Raw genomic sequence first — 25189 nt, forward strand, 5'->3', positions numbered from 1 at the left:
GATATTTCCTTTGTGGAAAACTTTGATTTATTGACAATTATTGACCACAGAGATCATCAAATGAGAGTCTTTGTTTTTTCTACCACTTTCTGGGAGAGAGTTGGTAAGGATATACAAGAGGGTCTTTCTTTTGGTGGCGTACAGCAGGTGTACATCCTTGCATTGGGAGATATGTTTGGGCCCCCCTTCACCAGTTTTTCACTGTTGGCTGCAGATTTTACATTGGGATGGGGAAAATGTGGCCCATGGGGCAAATGAGACTCCCAGGACTGTTTTTATGGCTTCTGAGGCTCCAAGATCGGGGGGGGGGGGGGGGGAGGCAAAAGATTTAGCCCATAAATGTCATCTAGGGGTACGGGGCAATTTTGCCATATTGTTTGCTTCACCCTGGGTCATTTTAGACACAGAAGGTTCAATCCCCCCTCCACCCCCCCCCCCCAAATGAAGTGACTTAGATGGGTCATGTTAAAAAAAAAAAAAATCCTGGCCCTAAAATGGTCCAGAGAAGGCCAAAATTGGGTGAAAATGTTTCCATGCCCATTTGAGGGCTTTTGTGGGCAATTTTTAAATTGCTTTGTGCAGGGGAGGTTGTGATGGAGCAGCCCTCTGAGGACACATGGGGGGTGTCCCCTGATGTGACCCCTGACAGTTGTCACCCCTGCCATCACTGAGAAAATGTTTGCTTAGTCTGCTGCGATTGCAAATCAACACCAGCTTCTACTCCACTCTTGCACCATTAAAGTAGGATGAAAGCAGATAATTGCTAATCATTCAACTCTACTTAAGTTAGCTTTACCTAATTGTATGACAGCTGCTTAATATTTTATCTTATGGTAGTTATAATCATATGAGATTTTTCTTGTAAAGTTTTCATGCAGGCATCCTTTTGGAATTGTTCATACCTTTCCTAAACTGTGGTATGCCAAAAGGTTTAATGCACCTTGTCAAGTTTAAGATGAGCAAAGTGCTAGCAGCAACATCTCAGCTAAAACAGAAATATGTGAATCGTTAATTGTACATTTCTGAATCGGGATCAGCAAGACAAAATCCATATCTAGTTTATGTAATTGGTGGATTCTCACTCATAATTAAAATTATTTGTTTTTAAGAAACATTAATGCATTATTTCATTTGCAAGTTCAGATGCAAGAATTTATTTAGTTTTTTAAAATTAAATTAATTTTAAAACAAACATACAATCCAAAACAATAATCAATTACATACATTTAAAAGCATAGCCCACTCCACTCTAAAACCTAACCCCAAGCTAAACTAAACTAACCCCCTGCCCCCTATTCCCCCAATTTAGCCCACTTTTTGATAAGCAAATTTTAGCTACCTATAGAGAAAAGCAATTTTAACCTGCATTATCTCAGAATGTATTGTAGAGACTTTTCATTGCTAATGATGATCAATTTATGAAAACTGCTCTGGGTTGAGCAATCTTAGTGTTCATAGTTTTGAATCCTTTTATATGTTGGCATGTGTGAGGAGGGAAGGATGTGCATGCCACTATGCTGTACTGGTTGTTGTTGTTGTTGTTGTTGTTGTTGTTGTGTGTTTTCAAGTTGTTCCTGACTTGTGACAACCCCAAGGCAAACCTATCATGGGATTTTCCTAGTAAGATTTGTTCAGAGGAGGTTTGCCATTGCTTTCCCCTGGGGCTAAGAGCTTGTGACTTGCCTAGTGGGTCTATCCTATATCTCAGTCCAGTCCTACAAAAAACAGATAAGTTCTTCACATGAAAATGGTGAGGCTCTAGAAGAAATTATGCTTTAAGCTAACTAATGGGCCTTGATAAACAGTCTTCAAGAACTAGGAAACATATCCCAATTTTCAGACCCCACATACAGTATTGTTAGATGACAGTTCCTATTATCCATACCAAACATGGCAGTGCTCAGAAATGAAGGGAGTTATAGATGACAAGTATCTGAGGACCTCGAGTTTGGAATGACTGAAGTACAGCAGCTCCCCCCTTTTGTTTGTTTGTTTTGTTCTTTTTCTAGCTTGCACATAGCATGTTCAGCTGTAAATGTCTGCTTGTGCTCAAATTTGGAATACACACTACCTGGTTCTAATCCGCCACCCTCCCTAAGATTGAATATAGCCTCATTCATTCTATAATGCAGATGTGGGAATTGTGTAGTCCATAGATTGCATGAAACCATGTGGAGGGTGGTGGCAATTTCAATTTTTCAGTGGAAGAATCCTTTAATTACATGTAAATGTGCTGTTGAGGGATAGGGTTCCCACCCTGAAACAGCAGGCCTCCCCACAAATACCATAAAAGGAAACCAGGAATGATGTGATGAGATGCCACTTATGGTCACAAACATGGTGCCCATGACAGATTTTTGTGTGTGACCATCTGACATTCTAGAGGAGACAAAAATCAGCTTGTTTAGCCCTCTGGGTTCCAGAGTCTGCCAACCCTTGCTGTACTATGAGGAAATAATGTACACTAATAAACCCAATACAAACAAATGTAGAACACAGCAGGAAAAAAAGCAAATATCAGTTTCATGGTGTTATTGGAACTTTTTTTAACCATCATTAGATGTTGAACTACAACACACGCAACAAAAAATATTCTGGAATTTATTGAATCTCACACAGAATGGATCAAAAGGTATGAGAATGATCCGCATTAACTGGATGTATGGCAAAGGTTTACTCAGTTTCTTCTGTATATCCTAGTTGTGCTTAACCAGTCTCTATAACTGGAAGTCTACAGCAACATGTACATAGAATCAAAGAGTTGGAAGAGACCACAAGGGCCATCCAGTCCAACCCCCCTGCCATGGTACATAATACCACTTTCCCTGCAATTTTTTACATGATACTGGGATTTGTCTCCAGTGTTTGAAATCTCCATGATGGCAATGTTACCTTCTTGAGGCGCACTTCATTGCTTACCGACAAGAACATTAGTATTACCATAGAAGGAAACAATTAAATATAATTGATGCACTGAGCTGTCTCCATTTGCCATCTATGAAAAAGTAATTTGCTGAATACATACTTGCCTCTCCTTATGTACAAATATGAACAAATTTCCATAATAATTACTTTTATAGACGCTAAACTGTTGTAGACTACTTACATGTAAAAATGTTTAATAGACATAATGGAAGAAGCCACATAGCTGTCATGGACTCATTATTCTTTCTGGCTCCCTGCTTCCTTCTCTAAACTCTTTCACTTGCCCAGTCATTGATCTTTCTCCAGTTTCTTTCTCTTCCTTCTATTGTATGTTTGTTTGTTTGGTAGCGGTGGGGTGTTTCCAACATTTAAAAAAAGGTTTGCTTGTGTAGTGTCTGTATTGAAACTTTATATTTACAGGCAATATGTCTCTAATATTAGTTGCTAGGGAAAAATAACAGGAGGGGTCTATTGCCTTCAAGCCCTACTTTTTCATTTCCTCACAGTTTGGGGTTGCCCACTCTAGGAACAACATAATAGACCAGACGAGACCTCAGCCTTCTCTAGCAGGGATCTTGTTTCTTAATCATTTTCTGTTCTTAAGAAACATTAAAATATATTTGTTAGAAAGCAGAACTCCACAGTACATCCTTGTGGCTATCCCTTCTCATTTCGGACTGTAGAACAAAAGAAGTATGACTCTCATCACTGTGTGAAAAAAAACTTGCCACAGACTTGGTAATTGAAAAAGAATGCCTTCATGTTGTGGTGAGCTTGTGATTCGGCATTGTTTTACAGTGACACTGAATTTTCCTGTAGGCAGCGTTGGGAGCTGGCCGTGCATTGCATGTTGAGGTCTTGCCTCTCCGATGGGTGCCTCAGCAGACATTTAAAGTTGACCTACTTTCCCCTCTTCTCTCTCTCTGACCTTGATTTGCTCACTGAGGTGTTTGTGCACTCGTGATCTGATTTGCTGCATGATTAAGTGAATCATGTGACAACAAGCAATCCAAAAGAAGCAACCCCAAATCAAAATGCAGGCTGTGTACATGCACGCATATGTCAGTCCTCTTATTTTTACACTGTTTCTCAAAGGAAACAAGATGATGTTTAATATGAAACATCAAAGGGAGAGTTGTGGCAGCAGCATAATACGATACAATGTCAACATGAGTTGGCTTGGTTCTCTTTCTCCCAGGACTCTAATCAGGAAGTGGCCTAGATGGCAGTCTTTCAAATAAGTCCTTGAAGTATCTTGGCAACGAGTTCGGGGTCACAATAGGAAGAACTTCAGTCTGTGTGTGTCTGTGGGTGTTCAGAGTATGTTACAAGTTACAACAGGGTAGTGTAGCTGTTATTTTTGTGCAGTGCCCGGAGAAACAAGAAAAATCCATTGCTACTGTCCTCTCTCATTTACAGTGTAAAAAAAAGAAAAGTAGCTGTTGTCCTGTCAGTTAAAAATCATTACAACAGAGGTTACAAATGATGTACAGTATATTTTTAAAGCAATGGTAATGTTGTAGATTCTGTAAAGTGATTACAGTATTACTGTTTTTACAGAAAACAAGTGAACTCTGACAACATAAAACAAATGGGGAGTGCACACGTTTGTGAGAATGTGCACCTGTATTTCTGGTATGTACCTGGTTATAAGATTACCCTTAAATCCCAATTATAGATCAAAGACAGCAATACCTGTGTATAATAAATGTGTATTTTTATGAATTGTTGACTAGAGTATCATATAGACAACAGATAACATCAGTCTTAAAGGAACTGTATTGGCTGTTCATTTGCTTCTAGTCTGAGTTCAAGATGATAGTGATAACATTCAAGATTCTAAATTGCTTGGGACTTTGATGCTTGAAGGAGCACCTTTCCCACTGTATGTGCCTTCAAGATGCCTGATGATTTAGGGATTTCATAGGGATTTTTTTAGGCAAGGATGCTCAGAGGTGGTTTTGCCTGTTCCTTCCTCTGATATCTAGCCTACAGCACCTGATATTCATTGGCTTTCTTCCATCCAAGTGCTAACCAGGATTGATCCTGCTTAGCCTCCAATATCAGACAGGATGTGGTTCCCTTAGGGTATTTAGGCATGATATTGTTGTTTGCCTTCAAGTCATTTCTGTCTTATAGAGACCTTAAAGTGAACCCATCATGGAGTTTTATTGGCAAGATCTGTTCAGAGGAAGCTTGCCATTGCCTTTCCCTGAGGCTGAGAGAGAGTGGCTTGCCTAAAGCCACTTGGTGGGTTTCATGACTGAGCTGGGGATCAAATCCAGGTCTCCAGAGTTGTAGTCCAATATTCAAACAAGCCTACATACCCTAATGTCACCAGATCCTGTCAGATAGATAGATAGATAGATAGATAGATAGATCTTTCTATATATATACCTATATATACGCCTAGATAGATAGATCAAAAACTGTGATCTGAACCCTTTTCTGTATCCCACTGGTAGGAATGAGGGAGGTGGTAAAGTGCCTTTCCTATGCTCCATGTAAGGAATGCCCTCCCCTTGGATGCTCAAGTGGCACCAATGTCGGCTTCTTTTCAGGCCAAGTTAAAACATCTTTTAAAAAAAGTCTTTTGGACCTAATTATTTTTTAGTGTGTACATGTTCATGGTTTTAACTGTCCTAGTCTTTTCTGTTGTTTTAACCTGGTGTTATGTTTAGTATGCCTTAATCCTATATAAATTATTGTATCATTTTATCTGGAATTGTTTTAAATTGTCTATGTTGTTTAATTTTGTGCCACCCTGAGATCTAATAAGAGAGGGCAAGATAGAGATACACAAATAAATAAACGAGCAGATGTTTGTTTTATCTAAGCACATGAATTGTAGCTCCCTTCACAATGTATGTAATACTACCCTTTTTTGCTCCGAAGTAACCACCATAAGTAATTCTGAGAACACTATTTTGTAGTGTTTGGGGCAGTTCTTAGAAAAAGTAGGAAACGCCAAGGAGAAAAAAAGATGAATAGAGTTTGGGGAGAGTGTGTGAATAAACAAACATCAACTTCTACGGTAGATCATGGGGGGACAGAACAGCAGCTAATGCCTTCAACACAGCCCGCATTCAGCAACAAGGCTGGAGAGTGGCAGAATGAACCTACAGTTGTATTCCAGCCAAGGATTGTACAGGTAGATAGGCTTGAAACTGTAAATAGGTACCTGATTTATTTGACTTCACCACAATCTATGTTGTGTTTTATTTTAAGACATAAATTGTATAGTTATCCAAAGGATTCCTGATGCTTTCTTTTCCTCATCTTTTTGAATAACTTTTTGTCAGCAAATATTTTGACCTTTAGAATTTTAATTAATTTTCAAAATACAGGTTGAGTTTCTGTTATCCAAAATTCTTGGATCCAGAAGTGTTTCAGATTTTGGAATTCAGGTATATAAAATGGTGTAGGGCAGCAGTTGAGGTGACAGCAAGCCCCGGTTGCCAGGTACACTTTATTTGGGCTACCTGACGTTCAGGGAGCGGAGAAGAGTGGGAGGGAGACCAATGGCATGGCCAAGTTCACAGCCAAATTTTGCACAGTTGGTGGCTTCTGCTGCTGATCATCCACTGCCACCCCCAGCGAAAGTGAGATCTAGAGTGGGATGTGGTGGCAGTGGCTGCTGACAACCGTCTCCAGCCATGACCCAGAGGAGGGCCCCACACCAAAAAAAAAAAAGCCCCACTCCTCTCCCCCTGCTTCCATCACTAGAGCCTGGACCTCAGTCAATGTTTTTCATATCCAAGTCTTCTTTAAATGGGAACTCAGAAATCACAGCCAACTCTGACAGTGGCAGCTCCTTCCTCTCCTCTCCCCAGAGACAGGGGAGCCTGAAGAATGTGGCCTGGTGGCTGGGCCTTGCTGCCTCCTACACTGCTGCCCTGTCATGCCAACACTCAAAAGGTTATGGATTTGGGATCATTTTAGAATTTTGGATAAAGGATACACAATCTGTATTATAATTACAAGCTGATGAATATTGTAACAAAATATTATAATAGTGTTATTGGTTCTACACAAATAAACTATTTCTAATGAGAGGAAAATTTCATGTAAGCCTCCCTGAACATGCTGAAACTTATTCCTGTGTAAGATAGTAGCAGTACAGTGCTTTTATAAATAATTGCTTGACTTAAAAAAAAAAGGCACTACCAACATACCTTATTTCTGCTGCTGGTCATTTTACAAGTTTGAATACTTGAACAACAGTATATACCCAGAAACTCCTATGTGAACATGTGTACGTTCCATTATATGTACATAATTGTACACATATTACCCCATGGAGTGGGGAATTTCTTCTGTAGTCCCTCGTGTCCCTGAAAATTAGTTCCAGATGGCTGGGAAATCCTCTGGAATAGCATGGGAATGGCTGTAGACAGGACTAGGAAATCTCAAGTTCTGAACCTGAATCCAGTCTTCCTGTGCTCACTATCAGGACTTTTCCCATTCTAAAAGTTTGACAAGTATGCCATATGGAATTACTGGTATTAAAATGAAATATGCTGCTGCTTTATCCAATTCTTTTACCTTAGGCCCCACCATCTGAATATCAGCCCCAAGAACTTCTGTGAAATTGAACTCAAGCCTCAGTTTGAAAGAAGTTGGCCACCCTTGCTTGTGGGGGACAGAATCTGGAAAGATGGGAAACCTCAAAGCAGCCCCTCCACTATTTGACCTGTGCAGTCAGCCAGTTCATGGATCGGATAATTTGACAAGTGGCAGAGATAACATATAAAGAATAGAGATAGGTTTTTACACCACTGATGGCAGTGGTTGATGAGACAGAGTTACCTGTTCTCCCTTTATCTTTCTGTTTTGCTCTTTGTTGCATGATCAGTAAGGGATTGAAGCAGTTGTATTTACCATGTATACTCGACTATAAGTCGACTTCCTGTATAAGTCGAAGACAGGTTTTTTGGGGCCAAAATTATGGATCTCAATATGACCCTTGGCTAAGTTGAGGGTAAAATCTATGGCACATACCAAAGGATGTAAAGGAAAAAACAAAGGAAAATGATGCCAAAAAACTTAGAAAATTCTGTTCATGGTCACCCTAAAGGCTGGTGCTTGTTTTAGGTTCTCCCAGGACAGACTATGCTCTTGCTTTTTGCCATTCTAATCATAGAAGGGGATGATTCCTTTCTTTTTAAATAAGCATTAAAGTACAGTATTCACATTGGCATGTGGATAAGTCAACCCAGGCTTTTGGGGTCAATTTTTAAACTAACATTTCTAGACTTATGCATGACTAAGTGCTTCTTGTGACTACACAGTGGAATCACCTTCTTTTCCAGATCATGTAGGTACATATACAGTGTGCCCGCGCCAACCGCAGACTTCCCATCTGAGGATCTGAGCTTTCGCAGATGGCAAGCCCTGACTTTTTCAGTGGGCACACATGCATGCAGCTGTGCATATGGGCACAAGCGTGCATGTGTGCCTATTGAAAAGAACAGGATTTAAGGTCCTGCATTTTTTGCTATCCATGGGATAGCAAGGAACAGCTGTACAGTAAAACAGTACTTCCAAGGCACCAAAAGCTTCAAGCTGGATGGGCAAAATCCCTTGGGCTAGCACCCAATCTTTTCTCTTTCACAAAGGAGCAATATGTGTGCCTATGCAAATCTGAAGGAGCATATCTCTTGAGTTGTGTGGGTGTATGTCACCAACAAGATTCATGAAGTTGCATCATTCAACAGTTCCCTTTGTTAACAGCAAAAAGGAATTGTACAGTGATAAATTGTTTTATTATGTCTCACACAGCTGGTACAAAAAATGAACATAGTACTTGAAGTTCTTAACGTCTTGGAACTTTTAAATTTCTACACTTCTCTTATGCTGAAAGTGAACATTTTAATTGCAGTTTTTAAAATATGTTGTGACTTCTCCAGCGAGATTAGTTTCACACCCTTTGTTTATTCAGTTTCCAAAGAACATCTTGTTGTTTTGACCCACAGTTAAATGTTTTAATGTAATCCATGTCCTTTTTCTATTATAAGTCTGAGATTGATTGATTGATTGATTGATTGATTGATGATGACCTTCATTTCTATCCTACTTTTCCCAAATACAGTAGAGTCTCGATTATCCAACCTTCGATTATCCAACATTCCGGATTATCCAATGTCGCTGCTCAGTGCTTTCTTTACAGTTTCAAAAGACTGAACTGTTTATACAGTACATATTGTACATCACAATGTTGATCAGTGATTTCTTTACATTTTTAGAGGATTGTTTATACATTACAATGTTATTCCTATAACGTTACTGCAACATTACTTTTACTGTTACTGCAATAAAACTTCAATACATTTGCAATTCATAGTGATTTCAAGGCTTTTCTTGGACCCTCTGGATTATCCAACATTTTCGGCTATCCAACTATCAGCCTGCCCGTTTATGTCGAATAATCGAGACTCTACTGTACTAGGATTCAACCAAAGTGGCTTATGCCACTTCAACTGCCTTCCTTAGTGTACTGATTTTAACTTTTAAAAACTGAAGCTTTCTTTCTAACTGAAGCTTGACTAATCTGAGAGGGAGGAATCACATTTAGAAAAGTGTATATCCTGGAGTGATATACTGCTGCTGTTATGTGTGAGGTTTTTTCTAGATTTTTCCTATTACTTCTAGTCTTATTCATATCTAATTTTACTCTTTTAATTATTATTGTGGCACTTGAGCTAGCATTGTATTCAATACATACCTTGCTTTAACTAGCTCATTAATTTCCTTTGTACTTTGTATTACACCTGTGGCAAACCTTCAACTCTTCATATGTTTTGGATTGCAACTTCCATAATCCCTTACCACTAGTTATACTTGGTGGGGTTGATTATAGGGCAAACGTTCCCCACCCCTGCTGTATCATCAAATCCTTTACTTTGTAACTGACATATAAGAGCTTTTTTAAAAGTCATCCTTCTAGACATTTGATCTTTAAAATGGAATATATTGGCCTGTTACAGACTGCCAAAATAAAGCTGCTTTGGGTCTCTTTGGAGGTATGCTGTTTAAATGATGCATGCATCCTAAGAATCCGAAAGCTGCACCAAAGCTGCACTCCAGTGCTTAAGAATGGAGTGTGGCTTTGGCGCAACCTCCGGACTCTTAGGACCCATGCATCATTTAAACAGCATACCTCCAAAGAGACCTGAAGCAGCTTTATTTTGGCAGTCTGTAACAGGCCATTGGAATGTATTCTCAAAACCTGTACATTCAGTCTCAGATGCTGTGTGTTCCAGTATAGAGAGAGAAATCGTGCATGAACACAAGCCAGCGAGTAGGCTTTTGCCCAATCATGTGTGCAGTAGAGTCCTCTCCAAGTAACCAGGTCGGGAAACTTTTGTAAGTGGGAAAGTATTTCATGGTTTTTCATTTTTTTCATTTCCCCAGCTATTGAAGTGCATGGGCATGTGTGGCAGTGAGACAGAAAAATGTTTTCTGGTCATAGCTGTAAGTTCTCACCTGGGTTTCACCATTCACAGTGATTCTCCACTATATTCCTTCATTTTCTACACTGAGCTTAATAGGGAAGGCAGAAGTGGCTGGAAAGCGTTAAGCTGTGCATCTGAGCAGCTATACTTGTATGGAATTTCTGGATGGGGCTATATGCATCTGTGGTTTGGTGTCTGGTGATGTTTCATTTTCTGTGAACCTCTAGCATGAACTGTTACCTGCCAGATCACTGGGATAAACAAGAGGATGGTAAGGTACAAACTTGCTTATGGAATTGTTTGTTTTTATGTGTCATTAAGTCAAGTCTGACCTATGACAACCCTGTCATAGCATCTTCTTGGCAAAGTATATACAGAGGGGCTTTGCTATTGTCTTCTCTAAGCCTGAGAGGGTGTGATGTACACAAGTTTACCCAACGAGTTTTTATGGGTGAGTGGGGATCAGAGGTGATATTATGCGCTTAATAATAGCAAACATGCTTATTTATCAATGTTGTTGTTGTTGTTAACTGCCCTTGAGTCAATCTCGACTCACAGCAACCCTGTGGATGAGACATCTCCAAGACACCAAGACATTCTGTCTTCCACTGCTCTGCTCAGATCCTGCAGACTCAGGCCTGTGGCCTCTTTGGTTCTATCTGACATGTGGTCTTCCTTTCTTTCTACTGTTCTTTACCTTTCCTAGCATTATTGTCTTTTTCAATGATTCATGCCTTGTCATGACGTGGCCAAAGTATGAGAGCCTCAATTTAGTCATCCTGGCTTCCAGGGAAAGTTCAGTCTTGATCTGTTCTAAAGCATATTTGTTTGTCTTCTTGGCTGTTCATGGTATCTTCAGCCCTCTTCTCCAACACTACATTTCAAATTAGTTTATTTTCTTTCTATCGGTTTTCTTCACTGTCCAGCTCTCACATCCGTACATGATGATGGGGAATATGGTTTGGATGATTCCCACTGTGGTGTTCAGATTTATATCTTTACACTTCAGTATCTTGTCCAGTTCTTTCATTGATGCCCTTCCCAATCCTGGACTTCCAATTTCTTGACCGCACTTACAATTTCTATCAATAATTTATCCAAGGTATGGGAACTCTTTGATTATTTCAATTTTTTTCATTATCTAGAATGAATTACTGTAGATCTTCCATGGCCATTATTTTTGTTTTCTTGACGTTTAACATCAAGCCTTCCTTGGCACGTTCCACTTTGACCTTCTTTAGTAATTGCTCCAGTTCTTTATTGGTTTCTGCTAATAATATTGTGTTGCATTGTATCAGTGTATCAATTAACTAAATGCAATAATGTATCATTGGCCTAAATGCAATTGTTTCTTACGGATATGGAAGATCCACTGAATCAGTGGGGATTTATTTATTTATTTATTTCATTTTTATGCTACTTTTCTTCCAAAAAGGGACCCAAGGCAGCTACATATTAGCAGTGACTTACAATAGTTAGAAGGTGATTCAGTGGGTCTGTTCTACTTAGGACCAAAAATTGGGTTTCAATCTATACTCTAAGCAAATATATATTTTTAAATGTCTAGACTGTCCTTCATTTACAAAATGGATTCCAGAATGATATACAACCCTTTAAAGTTATCAATTTTGCAGTCGCAATGCTTAAAAAGAGATAAACATCAGAATAATAAATCTGAGCGACTGTAGATTAGATGGTGATACTGTATACACTTACAATATTTCTGGGCAGCTTTTCCGTTGAAATCTTATGAACAGAAACAGAAACAATGATAAAATAACAGGCAACAAATAAAACCTGTAAATAAGCATGATCTGTAACACTGAAAGCAGGATCAGCAGAACTATACAGTTGCTCCTCCGTTTGTGTGACCCTTGCTTACTCGCGAGGAGCAAATGGAGGGGATTAAAATGGGGCGCTCACGGGCACATGCCCCCATTCAAGCCTATGGGGTTTGAATATGTGCAGAGGGCTGACTGTATACAACTGATACAGGAGGGTCAGAAGTCAATAACCAGAAAACAACCAAATGCCTCAAAAACACTTATAGACTCAAATTATAAAAGTTTCTGTACCTCCTTCACATGTTCAAATTGCCCATTGCTGAAAAGGTCTCCTACACAGTAACCACCACCATAACATTTTTTTAGAAAAATAACTGCTATCCTGGTTTAAATTTGAGAATGGTGCCTCAAGTCATGGATTATGTTTTGAACATCAACAATATGGCCCTGAACTCACATTTTTTTCAAAGTAGAAACCTTCTACTTTATTTAATACCTACTCAGAGCTGTTGAACCACCAAATAATAATACGTCTTATGCTTCAGTATGACTGGGCTTCACTTTATTCATCATTATCTTGCACTTGATTTATATCCTGACTTTCTTCTGGACTAGGATTGAAGGTAGCTTTTTAAGTCCATGATAACTGTGATGAAGACTAACATGATGAAGCCAAAGCAGAGACTGAAACTGATACTGATAACCAGGGCTGCATCCACACTGCAGAAATAATGCAGTTTGACACCACATTAACTGCCACGGCTCAGTGCTAGAGAATTCTGGGAATTGTAGTTTTATGAGACATCTAGCCTTCTCTGTCACAGAGTTATGGTGCCTCAACAAACTATAATTCCCGAGCACTGAGCCATGACAGTTAAAGTGTTATCAAACTGCATTAGTTCTGCAGTGTGGATACAGCCCAGAGCTCGGAAACTGAATGTGATTAAATTTCATTCCTATTAATTGAATCTTAGTCCCTCCTCCCTTCCAAATACTTTTCTCCACCACCACCCCCCCCCCCCCCTCAATTCTTTTTAGGGGGAAGAGGTGCTTTATGTCTATTTTTCTTTTGTTTGCTCCACATAAACTAGCAAAACCAAAGCTCAGGAGATTATTACTCCATTTGTTACAAATAAAAATGTTTTAAAAATAGAAGTTAATTCCATTCGTAATAATTGTTTGGATACACTGTATTTTAATATACCAATTGTGATAATTTTATGCCAAATCTAATTATACATAGTTATATTTTATGTTCCTAAAGTAACAGAGTGGCTTTCAATCTGTAAAAACTGCTAATGTTGCTTCCCCCCCCCCCAATTTCCCCCCAAAATTACATTTTCCCCCTGGGAAAAAACAGAAAAAAACATTTTATTTCCAAGACTTCAAAATGTCCAGAAATTTTACATCTGTAGTGGAGTCAGAGTGGGTAGGAAAGTATTGTCTCCAAATGTGGCTTCAAAATAATAAAAAAAATTAATCAAATAAATGTATCTTATGTTCTATCAGTTTAAGTAGCCTGATGATTCATGTGGTGGTGAAGAAATGCCTTGTGCTACCATTTTATTATAGTAAATTTATTGCTATTAATTAATATACATATGTGATTTATGAAGGGGCCAGAGTAAAACAGTAGAAAAATAGAGGAGTCATAGTCAAAGATTTCACATACCAACTCCAAAGCCCTGGTTCAGATGCTTTGTTCTTATTATATCCCTGCAAGTGGATTCTAATTCTCTCCTAGAATTTTCTTGGCAAGATTTATCAAGAGGTTTATTCAGAATAGGTTTGCCATTGGCTTTTTCTGAGGCTGAGAAAATGGGACTTGCCCAGGTTCAACCAATGGTTTTCCATGGCTGAGTGGGCATTTGAACCCTGGTCTTCTGGTGTCCCAGTCCAGTACTTAAACTGCTATACCACATTGGCACGATAGTATTTAAACATTTTTCTCTCTTAACCGATTCCATTAAAAATGAGCTGAAGAAGTGATATATGTTCTAAGAAATTAAATTGTGACATTTAATACTAGACAGTGCAATTTGTTGCATGTGCTGGGAGATATATTATCACTTGTTTAGTTCTCATATGAAAGGCAAGATAATTACTATTTTTTTCCTTGTCTGCAAGATAGCAGAATTTTTTTTTTACAGTCTCAACAAGAAGTTGTGGGGCCAATTTTTCTGAATTGCACAAAACTAGAATAGCGTAGCATAGTGTCCAATAAAAACATTGGATAAATTGTTTGCATTTTTGATCACTCTTCCACTCCTTTTGTGGTTGTGTTGAGCATAACAAAGAGGAAAGATAATAGTTTTGCCCCATGATATGGGTCAGTGGTTCTTAAGCTATCTGATGATCAGCAATGTCCTCCCCTCCCCCCCATACTACCATGGACTGGCACTATATTTGTGTCCACTGACTACAGATGTTTCATTCCTGGAAGCTGTCCTGGGACAAGCATCCAGGTGGCTCACCATTTGAGTGGTACTGTTTTGGTAAAATACAAAACACACCATGGAAAAAGTGATTAATTCATTCTCATGATTAGATTAGCAAATTCTTGATGGCTGTTAAGTGACGATGAATTTGTCAATGAGATTTCTTTATATTTTAGTTTCTGCATATCAAGGCAATTTTTTTTGTTTTCCTCAAAGAGAAAAAGGAACTGACAATAGATTTGTTGTCTTACCACCCAGGCATTTGAAAGCTTTTGTGTAACAAGACTGGAGAAAATGAAGCGAGGGTTGAGGTAACTGGCTGCTTTGGCATTGGCAGCAGCCAGTAGGCAGAGCTCATCACATCATAGTGGAGTGGATTTAGAGTTCTCAGTGTCAAGCTTACAGGTAAGAACAACCGCTGGGGCTTAAATGCTTTTGTGTTGATTTACTCTGTTCCATGAAGGGAGACATTCAAGAGGGTTGCTTTTATTTGTAGAAATCTAAAAACATGTTATGCAACATTGTAATTAAAATTAATTGTAACATTTCACCTCTGCCTCCGTTCAAAGCAAATGAGATCTTTTGTAATTCTCTTTTTTAATTAAATAATTGTTTCTGTTTGCTTCCAATCCTTCTCGCTTTTTCCAAGTTCTTCTGTCTCATATATTAAATGTACATTTACATATAGCTCCCTCATCGTCTTCTCAAATGAAATAGGATGTTAGGAATGACAGTATACTGTGCTACTTCAACTCTGGCATATGTCATACATAACCAGGAAACTGAATGCCAGTTTGTTTTTCAAAGCAGTTTTATCTTTACATCTTTACCTTAACATGGTACAAAATTCCTTTTCAAAACATCACCATAGTGAATAGAGTCCTGTAGCATCTTAACTAATAACAAAGAGATAACCTATTTAATATTCTTGTTACAAAAATGTACAATTTTCTGTTGTGATTCAAGTGGCAAAGTGTTTGGCTTGAGCTTGTGAGAGTTGTGCATGACTCCCCAGTTCAGCAGGACAATACGTAGGTGGTCTTGGGCAAACAACTGTTGCTTTTCAATGATAAATTTTACAGTGAATTTTTATAAAAAGAAGATGGAGTTCATCAGTACAGTTTGCCCGTGTCATACGCGGGTGTGCTTTACACAGCTTTCAGCTTATGCTGAAGGCCGCTTGCCATAAAAAGCAGTGGTACATGTGCCTGTGGCACGCGTGCCATGCCACGCTGCATGTACAAGCCCCATTATTTTAAATGAGGCTTGAGCATCCATGGAATTTCCCTTACGCTGGAGGGGGGTTGTTCCGGATAGGGGAAGGACACCCTATACATGGCAGTGGGGAATACAATCAGTTCATCAGTAGCAATTCATTTTAATGAAATTGCCATGGGCAGTGACTACTGTATATACTCATGTATAAGTTTAGAAATTTTAGTCAAAAATGGGTCTGGGTAAAAAGTGTACTTTTAACTATTATTTAAAAAAATAAAGGAGCCACCTCCTTTCTGTGAGTAGAGTAGTGACAAAAGGTGGGCGCTTAATACATCCTGGGAGCACCTAAAAGAGGTACTGACCCTCCTCTGTTCTCTCATCCATCCACTGTGGTGGGTTCATGATGGAATTTTGTAAGTTATTTGGCATCGTTTTCCTTTGCTTCATTTTTAGATCCTTTGTTACATGGCTCTATGTTTCATCCTCGACTTATCCATGGGTCATATAAAAATCCGTAATTTTGGCCTCAAAACCTGCCCTCGACTTATACATGAGGTCGACTTATAGTTGAGTATATACAGTAAATATTTTTGATTAACATCTCCTGGCAGCTATGAAGACATGGCTGTCTCCATCTTCTCTTACCTCTGAGCTTTCCAGGAGCACCTGACCTCCATTCTAACATAGCCTGGCATTTCTTACCTCTTCCTCCAATCAGAGCTGAGTAATTGTGGTTTCCTCTATCCCCTCACCTAGAAAACACATAGGGTTGCTATGGGATGAAATAAGAAATGGCTTTAAGACAGGTTGAGCTTTAGGAATAGAAGGTATTATGTATCAGTATAAATCAGTTAACTGTTTCTGTTATGTAGACTGACCTTGCATTTTCTGATATAGTGATACCTTGTTATCTGCTGAGGTTTGGTTCCAGGACCCCCTGTGGATAACAAAATCTGTGGATGCTCAAGTCCCATTAAATACAATTGGGTAGTAAAATAGTGTTCTCTCTATAAAGTGGAAAATTAGGTTCGCTATTTGGAATTTATACTTGTTTAAATAGTTTCAAACTGTGGATGCTTGAATCTGTGGATAAAAAAAATCAGTGGATAAGGAGGGCTGATTGTAATTTCAGACAATCCAATGGCTGACCAAAGGATGGATATTTCTTCAACAATCAGTGATTTTATGTCACCCGGTTCCACTGATCTAATCTCTAGTTCTCTTAACCCTTCGGGAATGGATTGTAATAGGAAAAGGAAAGGAAGTTCTACTGATTACCAGTAAGTCTGTTTTCAATTAACATTTCCTTTTAGTAGTTATTTTCTTCATATAGCTCTTTTCTTTAGAGATCTATGCTTTATTCCCATTAAAAGTAGAAAAATATTAGGCCTTGATCTGTCTGCAGAAGTTGTCCACAGTGGTCTAGTAAACCATGCCAAATGACAAGTTACACTTTTCTGAGAAATGAAATAAAAATGCATAACAATGGAATAAAATTGATGTGTATTTTTAACTGATGTTATGTATTTATTGGCCTGTTATTGTTCCCTGCCTCGATCCATGAGGATAGGTGGATAAGATATGATGATGATTCACAGCTTTATTCATTATCAAATGGCATCAGACAGAGTGGTGCTTTTGAACTGGAGACTTTGCTTCAAGTCCATAGGTCTTTCAGGGACACTTCAATCATATGTTACTGTTTTTTAAGAGAAGGATGTATAATTTTAAAAAAAAAGTCTGAAAGCAGCAAACATACTCAAAGCATACAGACACATGCATCATACAGACTCAGTAGGTAGACATCTAGGATTGTCTTAATAAGAATCTTTTCTTAGATTGCAGGATTGCAATTATCTAGCAGCATTAATTAAAATTAGTGGACAGTTGAAAATGTGAAGACAGCCAACAAATCTTAGTATTCAGAATATATTACTGTATACATTTTTCTCTTTTTCAGGCTCGATGGCTTTTCTTTTGAGTAAGTACAAAAATTGTGTGTTGGGGGGAGTTGATTCTTTTACAATGCTGATTAGAGATAAAACAGCTCAAGGGGAAACAGGAGGGATATATAATGTCAAAATGCAATTTATTACATATTATATATTTAAAGGTTTGGTGATAAAATTATTGTTGTTATGTGTCTTCAAGTCATTTCCGACTTATGGCAACCCTGAGGTGAACATATCACAATGTTTTCTTGGCAAGATTTGTTCAAAAGGGGTTTGCTCTTGCCTTCCTCTGGGGATGAGAGAGAATGACTTGCCCATGGTCACCCAATAAATTTCCATGGCTGAGCATGGATTTGAACCCTGGTCTCCAGAGTCATAATCCAAAACTCGAACCACTATACCATGCAGGCTCTAGCTTTATTATATTTTGGAATATATGTTTGTTATACAATTTATAGAATAGCTAGCATCACTTGGATTAGAAATTCCTAAAGTTCCCCTGCTCATTCTCTTCACTACCTTCTACTTTATCACCTTTTCTCTCCCCTCACATCATCTCCACACTGCCCCTGTTTACATTTAGTCTTTCCATCTTATCACTCTGTTCCTCTCATATACCAGGTAGTAAGAATTTCTTCCTGTCCTTGAACTGTTTATAGAATTACAGGCCTTGTGGGGGCTCTGTTTTGAAATTAATTTCCAGTGTCTGCTTTTAACCTTGTCTCTAAGATAGAATACAAATGCCTGGTGTATCAAGATGCTACTGGAAGCTACAGACAGAGTTTAAATAACTTAAATTCATTAATCCATTTTGAAAACCGAATAGCACCAAGGTATGACCCCATTATCTTCTTACTATGGACTGGAGCAGACAGGCAGGAAAAAACGGCTTGATCCTGCTTTTCCAAAAGCGGGTCGAACCCCTGCTTTCCACAGAGCCAGCTCCCAAGGTGGGCCCAACTGCTGCCACTGGGTAATTTTTTTTGTTGCCTCCCTGCTATTGTTGCACAAACACACCATCTATAACCTCCAGTTACCTCTCACGTCTGGCCCAGATGCCATCCCATTGAATGCCCACCCCTTTGACGAGCCACATAGTTGCCCATGCAATGCTCCGCCTGTACAGTACAGTAGTGCATCGATGTTTGAATGATACATTGGCAAAACACAATCATGGAGCCCCCCCAATAACATGCCCCCTTTACCCCATGACCCCTGTCTGGTTTGTGTATGTTGTAACTAAATCTATTGGAGTTGTCACACTTTCATTTTTTTGCTTTGCTGCAGCCCTGTGCTAATGTTGGGCTATTTATACGCAGGTGTGTGTTTTTCGAGCGAAGTCAAATTAACCCAGCTTCTTTTTGCTCTGTTTTTTAGCCCTAGAGTGTGGCTTCATTTCAGTTTCCACCTGCTTTGGAAGTGTGCATCACACAGTGTCATCCCTGCATCGGGTTTCACCCAGTGTGGGAGCCGGGCTTCTGAGGGTGGCCGCCCTGTCCTTTTCCTGATGAGGAAAAGAACAGGATGGTGTGCAGGGGGGGGGCATCAAGAGGATGGCTCATGGGAGATGTGGGGACGGTGTGTGGGAGGAGGGCTGGACCAGTTGTCAGCCCCTTTCTGGGTTGTCACCCGGTGTGAGGTGCACCACAGCACCCATCCATCCCCAGTGACACCAATAGCATCATATAAATGACCTACTTTCAAAGTGGGTGGAAGCCACTTTATTTTGCCTGTCTGTTTCCACCCCATGTTAGCTTTCTGGTGTTCTAGGGTCTTGGAGCTATGCTGAAGTCACAGGCACATATTACTGTATTATAGAATAAAGGAAAACTAACAATGCGGAAAAATATATTCTAGATTATTGTCAGCAGCTTGTAATGTGCTGTCCTGCAGCCTCTAGGTTTTTTTGTTGTTGTTGCTGTTAGCAGCCCTCGAGTCTGGTTTGTTGGTTAATGTAAAAAAGGCTTCAGAATCCCTTAAATTTGACACTGCCAGATGCATTTGATGACTCATGAACAGTGCATAAAAATTAGTTGTATTTGGTATTTTTCAGCAAAGAGAAGATTTTCTACTTTTGAGAAGCTGGTTTTTCCCCTCTCATCATATTATGTCATTTCTAATATCATAATTCCATCACATAGAGGGAATGGGTAAAGATCTTTCTAAGATCTGATTTTACTGTAATTGGATTTTATATCATTGGATTAATTACTATGCCCTGGAATTTTGCTGTAATAGATACAAGAAAAATAACACAAAGGGAGAAAAAGTTTTAAAATCTGTTTATATATCAGTAAATATGGTATTATTTCTGAATTGTCTACATCATTGACAAATTAGTGCATAAGATTAGTGCATACATGACCTTACTACAATCCTCTGGTTGCAAGTGCTGAGTTTCATAAAAGCAGAGCATGAACACTGACATAAAAGAAGTACCAGGAAGTTTATAACAGAGTATTTTTGACATAAGCATCTGTCCATTACAGGATTTCTTTGGCGCTAGAGAAATTAATAGCCATCCTCACAGGGAATGATAGCTAGCAAGTTTATATTCTAAACCATGATTATTCATCATAGTAGTTAGTATTTTTTATGCTGTGATAATTGTAAGTTAAAATCCAACCAAGTGTGTCCAAGTTTTCCACATACCTAGAATAGTTTTATGGATACAATTCTTAACCTTTAAACACTTGATTGAATCAACTAAAGAGTTATAATTTATAATGTTTTTTTTGTCTCAAACACAAAAATACAGTAGAAAATGTTTAAGATTGAATTTACCTGTTACGAATAAGAGAGCAATAAGAACACCCCTTCTCATGAGCACTGCTAACTATTAAATGTTGGCCCCATACAGACAAGCCAAAATGAAGCTGCTTTGGGTCACTTTGGAGGTATGCTGTTTAAGTGCTGCATGTTTCCTAAGAGGCCAGAAGCCGCACCAAAGCCACGATCCAGTCCTAAGGACTGGAGCACAGCTTTGGCGCAACGTCCAGCCTCTTAGGACGCATGCATCATTTAAACCGCATACCTCCAAAGTGACTCGAAGCAGCTTTATTCTGGCCTGTCTGTATGGGGCCAATAGATACTTGCTGTTAAATGTTTGTATGCAAACTATATATTTATATAGCTTATTTCTATGCTTAGGTGGGGTAAAAGAAAATACTTGCTGTTATATTTCTAGCATGTTTATCTTTCTTTTGTTCTGATTTTAGCGAAGGCATGGACACAGATAAGGATGATCAACATGGAAGGTATTTGTTCGCCCTTGCTGAATTGACTGTGCAGCTTTAAAATTAAACACACATTTAAACTGAAACTTTGATCATTTCAGAGGATGTGATGAAGGGAGAGATCTACTTTCCATGGAATGTAATTGTGGTCTGTGGGAATTGGGGAATGTAGAAAGATCAAATTAGTAATACTGGAGAATCAGCACATACAATGCAGAGAAATGCTGATCTTCATAAACAAATATGCATTTGTGATCCTTCTCAAATTTAATCATTCAATGACTAAGATCCAATCGATTCTGCACTTGGTTGCATATGTCAAAGGAAGCTTTTGGCATGAATCTCTGAACATCATCTCTCTCACACCACACACACACAGACGCCACATGGCAAACAGTGATCTGTTACCAAGGGTTTACTTGTGCCATTTTATTTCCCTCCAGGTTGGAATATACAGACCAACAAGGCAGAATAAAAAATGCAAGGTAAAATATTTGCAGTCTTTGTTTTTCAACTAAGTTTGGACTCAATGATGTAATTTGGATGTGTTCCCAGAATAAGTTTTCTTGCTTGATCAGCAGATAATTGTATTTTAAAACAGCATTGTAACTCCATGACATTGATTGATCCAGATATTACAAAATTCTTGCCTTAAACTCTGCATTGATTTCTTATAGCTGACACTGCCAAAACATTTTGCAGGCTAGGTAACTTCAACCTCTTAAATGAGCAGATTGGTGATGAAAATAAAAACAGAAAACTGAAAAAAAGATATTGTATAGCTTTGATTTGTATCAGTTATGAAGTATAGTCGCCCCTCCAAGTCCGCAGACTTGAGAAATCCATGGAGGGGCAACTGCCATTAACCTCAATAGGGCACACATGCTCCACATGCACATGCCCATTCAAGCCTATGAGGCTAGAATATGTGTGAGGTTTGGAATTCGCGGGGGGGGGGGGGTTCCGGAATGGATCTCCCGTGAGTTCCAAGGGGCAAGTATATACACAAATATTTTAAAGCAGCTTATGTAAGTATTTAGATATGCACTATTAATTCTATAATAGTAGTTGCTTTATGATCATTTAAGAATTTTAGCCTACTATATGATTGTGATAACAGATTAAGAAAGCATGAAACAAGTTGGTAATAGGCAACTGGCTCAGGTTCATCCTGTATTTTTGGAATCACTGTTTGCCCATCTACAATCCAATATCCATCTAGTGGTCTCATGGTCCAATAATTCATCTTTGTAGTTTGAAAGTACAGCATAAGATTTGATTCTCTGCTAAATTCAGTGCTGTTGGCATATAAAACATTCTGGGATATTGTGCATAAAATGGCACTGACATACTGTAAAAGGTACAGAGTCTGCATTAACATAGCCTTAAATTCTTGTTATGTGTCAAGTCAATTTTAGCTCACAGTGACCCTCTCATAGGATTTCCTTGACAAGATCCATTTAAGGGGAGGGTTGTCATTGCCTTCTACTAAGGATGAGAGAGTGTCACTTGTCCAAGGTCATCTAGTGGGTTTCCATGGCTGAGCAGGCATTCACCATGCAGTATGGGATAATGTGAAGGGGAATCACTAAAAAGGTGGTGTAAGCAACTTGTGCCAGCAGTACTTGAAATAGATGCCTGATGCTTGGCAGTTACTTGCTTCTCTTCACAGCACTTCATGTTGTTCAGGAGGTTTCCAGGGCTCCCTAAAAGTCAGATTAAGTTGCAGTGGATGAGAGAAAGGGAAGAGTAATGCAACCTTTGAGTATAAGACAGGAACTCTTATTCACAGGTGGAGAGAATCCCAACAATGAATTAGCTATAACCCATGCTTTCTGTCAATAGTTATTTTAATTTCCTGAATTGTATTTTTCTTTTCATGCCTAACTTCATACCTTTGTTTATACAATCAGTTACCTTTAAGTGAGAAAGACTGGAGTCGAATTGCCCTGGAGCTCTTGTCATCCTTTTGAATTTGTTTTAAATCTGACTAAAGTATTCGTCATGAAACCAATTCAAATAAACTGACCACTTACTTTATTTATTCCTTAGGGAGGCTCACAGTCAGATTGAAAAACGACGCCGTGATAAAATGAACAGTTTTATTGATGAATTGGCCTCTTTAGTGCCAACTTGTAATGCTATGTCCAGGAAACTCGATAAACTTACGGTACTGAGAATGGCTGTTCAGCACATGAAGACATTACGAGGTAAGTTTAAAGCAACTTCTGAGGGAATGGTGATTATGCACACAATTTAGGAACTAAGCTACTTAATGCTTATGAGTTATCAAAGCACTTTGCATTTATTATTCCAACAATACTTATAACACCACTTTGAGACTGACAAGAATTATTATTTCCACATTGCAGTTGAGGGTTAGAGAAAATGGTGGTTTGTCTAAGAAAGGCAAGGTCCTTCAAATATTGTTGTAGTTGAACTCTTGACAGCCTGAGGCAGCATCACCAGTATTTGGAGATGATGAAAACTGTGGTTGAGCAATTGTTGTTAGCTTTTTTGGGGGGGTGGGTGGGTACAGGTTATTCACATTACTCACTACAACAAGGATGGAAAACTGTCAGTGATGGGGGCAGCCACAATCCTCCTGTATGACCACAGTAGGTCAACCCCCTGGTGCATCCATTTATTTTTGATTGAAAGCAGACTGTTATAAAAAGAGGGCTAGGAGGAGGTGATGGTATGGCATTCACAGCTGTGCCAAAAAAACTCCCCCAGCAAAGACACAACACACACACACACACCCTATCTCCTTAGTTAGCAATAACATGGAAAACTGCAATTTTATTAAGGACAAAGATAAGACAAAAATGATGTAAGAAAGCAAACACCCTCCCTTTCTCCTAAGTTTTTTTCTCCTTTTCTCTCAAGTTCTGAGAATCAACATCCTGCTTCAGAGAAAATTTCAGCTACCTGTCTACAGCTAATTGGCCCTGCTTCTGTTTTTTCTGGAGCAGGAAGCGTGATTCTTTGCATGAAGTGTTCACTTTCTCTCATCATCTTTGACTTCTGTGTCTCTAATGTGTGAGAGTTCTCCATATCATTGTGGGGTTGTCATCTACTTAGTTTAACTCTGCTAGGGGAGCTTTTATGGGTAGCCACTCACTCTTCAGTATCATCCCACTGCCACTGCCTGCTATAGCTGTTTGCTGCTGAATTTCAGCAGGAAAGTGATACGGCTAGACTGTTGTTGTGACCCGTGTATTGGTTTGTGGAGGGGACTCTTGAAGAGCTACAGAGATAGTCCAGGGGCCTACATGGAACCTGAAGCACTTAATACCAGTACTTATATATTTCTAAAAAGGTTCAAAAGAGGTGAGACATATTTACATTGACATTGTCATTTATTAGTTAAAGATTTTGCAGGTTTCTTAATAAAATTAAGGTGGAGTTGTCTTTTAGTAGCTTTGAAGGCATTGTTCTGAGCTTAAAAAAGCAGCTCAGGAATACTGAAAATAGCTTTATTAAAATGCATTACAAACTGATACATACTACATATAAGGCTACATTATTTACTACAAGTGCAATTAATTTTTCTTCACCACTCCTCACTTTAAGGTGCCACAAACCCGTACACTGAAGCTAACTACAAACCTGCTTTTCTATCAGATGATGAATTAAAACATCTTATTCTTAGGGTATGTATTAGCTTTGAATACGTGAATACATGTACAGTTTATGATGAGAAAGGCTCTTGTAGAAGATTTGAGTGGGATTTTCTTATACTACCTACATTGATTATAATTTCCCCCATGTTATGAATAAATGTTTCAGCCATCATTTCTCACACAGGGCATTTCTGTTTATCACATGACAATAGTTCACCAGGCTAGCCCCACATATTAAAACGGATCATAGAATCATAGAGATGGAAGAGACCTCAAGGGCCATCAAGTCTAACCCACTGCTATGTTGAGTAGGCTTTCCAATGACAGAGAACTCTGGATCTAGCTTGGGTAATAAACCACTATGAACAATTGTTCAGATTATTCCAAATTTGGTAACAGTTTTAGCTTATAAATGAGTTTTCAGGTAGACATTGCTAGTATAAAAAGCGTCTTCATTTCTCAGAACAGGCATGAGTTCATCTGATAATTTCCTCCAGTTCTGAAATACCTCCTCATGTACACTAACAGGCAAGACCAGGGAGAGCCAGGCTCCTGA

The 25189-nt window shown here is 38.8% G+C and overlaps 1 protein-coding gene across 6 annotated transcripts in view; it reads left to right on the forward strand.

Moving 5' to 3' along the window:
* BMAL1 (basic helix-loop-helix ARNT like 1) overlaps nt 1-25189 on the forward strand; it is a 76846-nt gene that overhangs the window by 26671 nt on the left and 24986 nt on the right. For 4 of the 6 annotated variants that reach the window (XM_089521207.1, XM_089521211.1, XM_089521206.1 and 1 more), the window contains exons 2-9: nt 4486-4560; nt 14860-15006; nt 16952-17099; nt 17780-17800; nt 20990-21028; nt 21451-21492; nt 23060-23217; nt 24584-24663. In XM_089521207.1, the coding sequence (XP_089377333.1) occupies nt 16960-17099; nt 17780-17800; nt 20990-21028; nt 21451-21492; nt 23060-23217; nt 24584-24663 (480 nt within the window). In that variant the 5' untranslated portion in view covers nt 4486-4560; nt 14860-15006; nt 16952-16959. Of the gene's footprint in view, nt 1-3645; nt 3664-4485; nt 4561-14859; nt 15007-16951; nt 17100-17779; nt 17801-20989; nt 21029-21450; nt 21493-23059; nt 23218-24583; nt 24664-25189 lie in introns of those variants that run through there. The other 2 variants (XM_089521209.1, XM_089521210.1) reach the window with 2 other exon arrangements.

This window comes from Sceloporus occidentalis, unplaced genomic scaffold, assembly GCF_023333645.1.
Source record: "Sceloporus occidentalis isolate IW3139 unplaced genomic scaffold, rSceOcc1.0.p SCAF_4, whole genome shotgun sequence".
Lineage (NCBI taxonomy): Eukaryota > Metazoa > Chordata > Lepidosauria > Squamata > Phrynosomatidae > Sceloporus > Sceloporus occidentalis.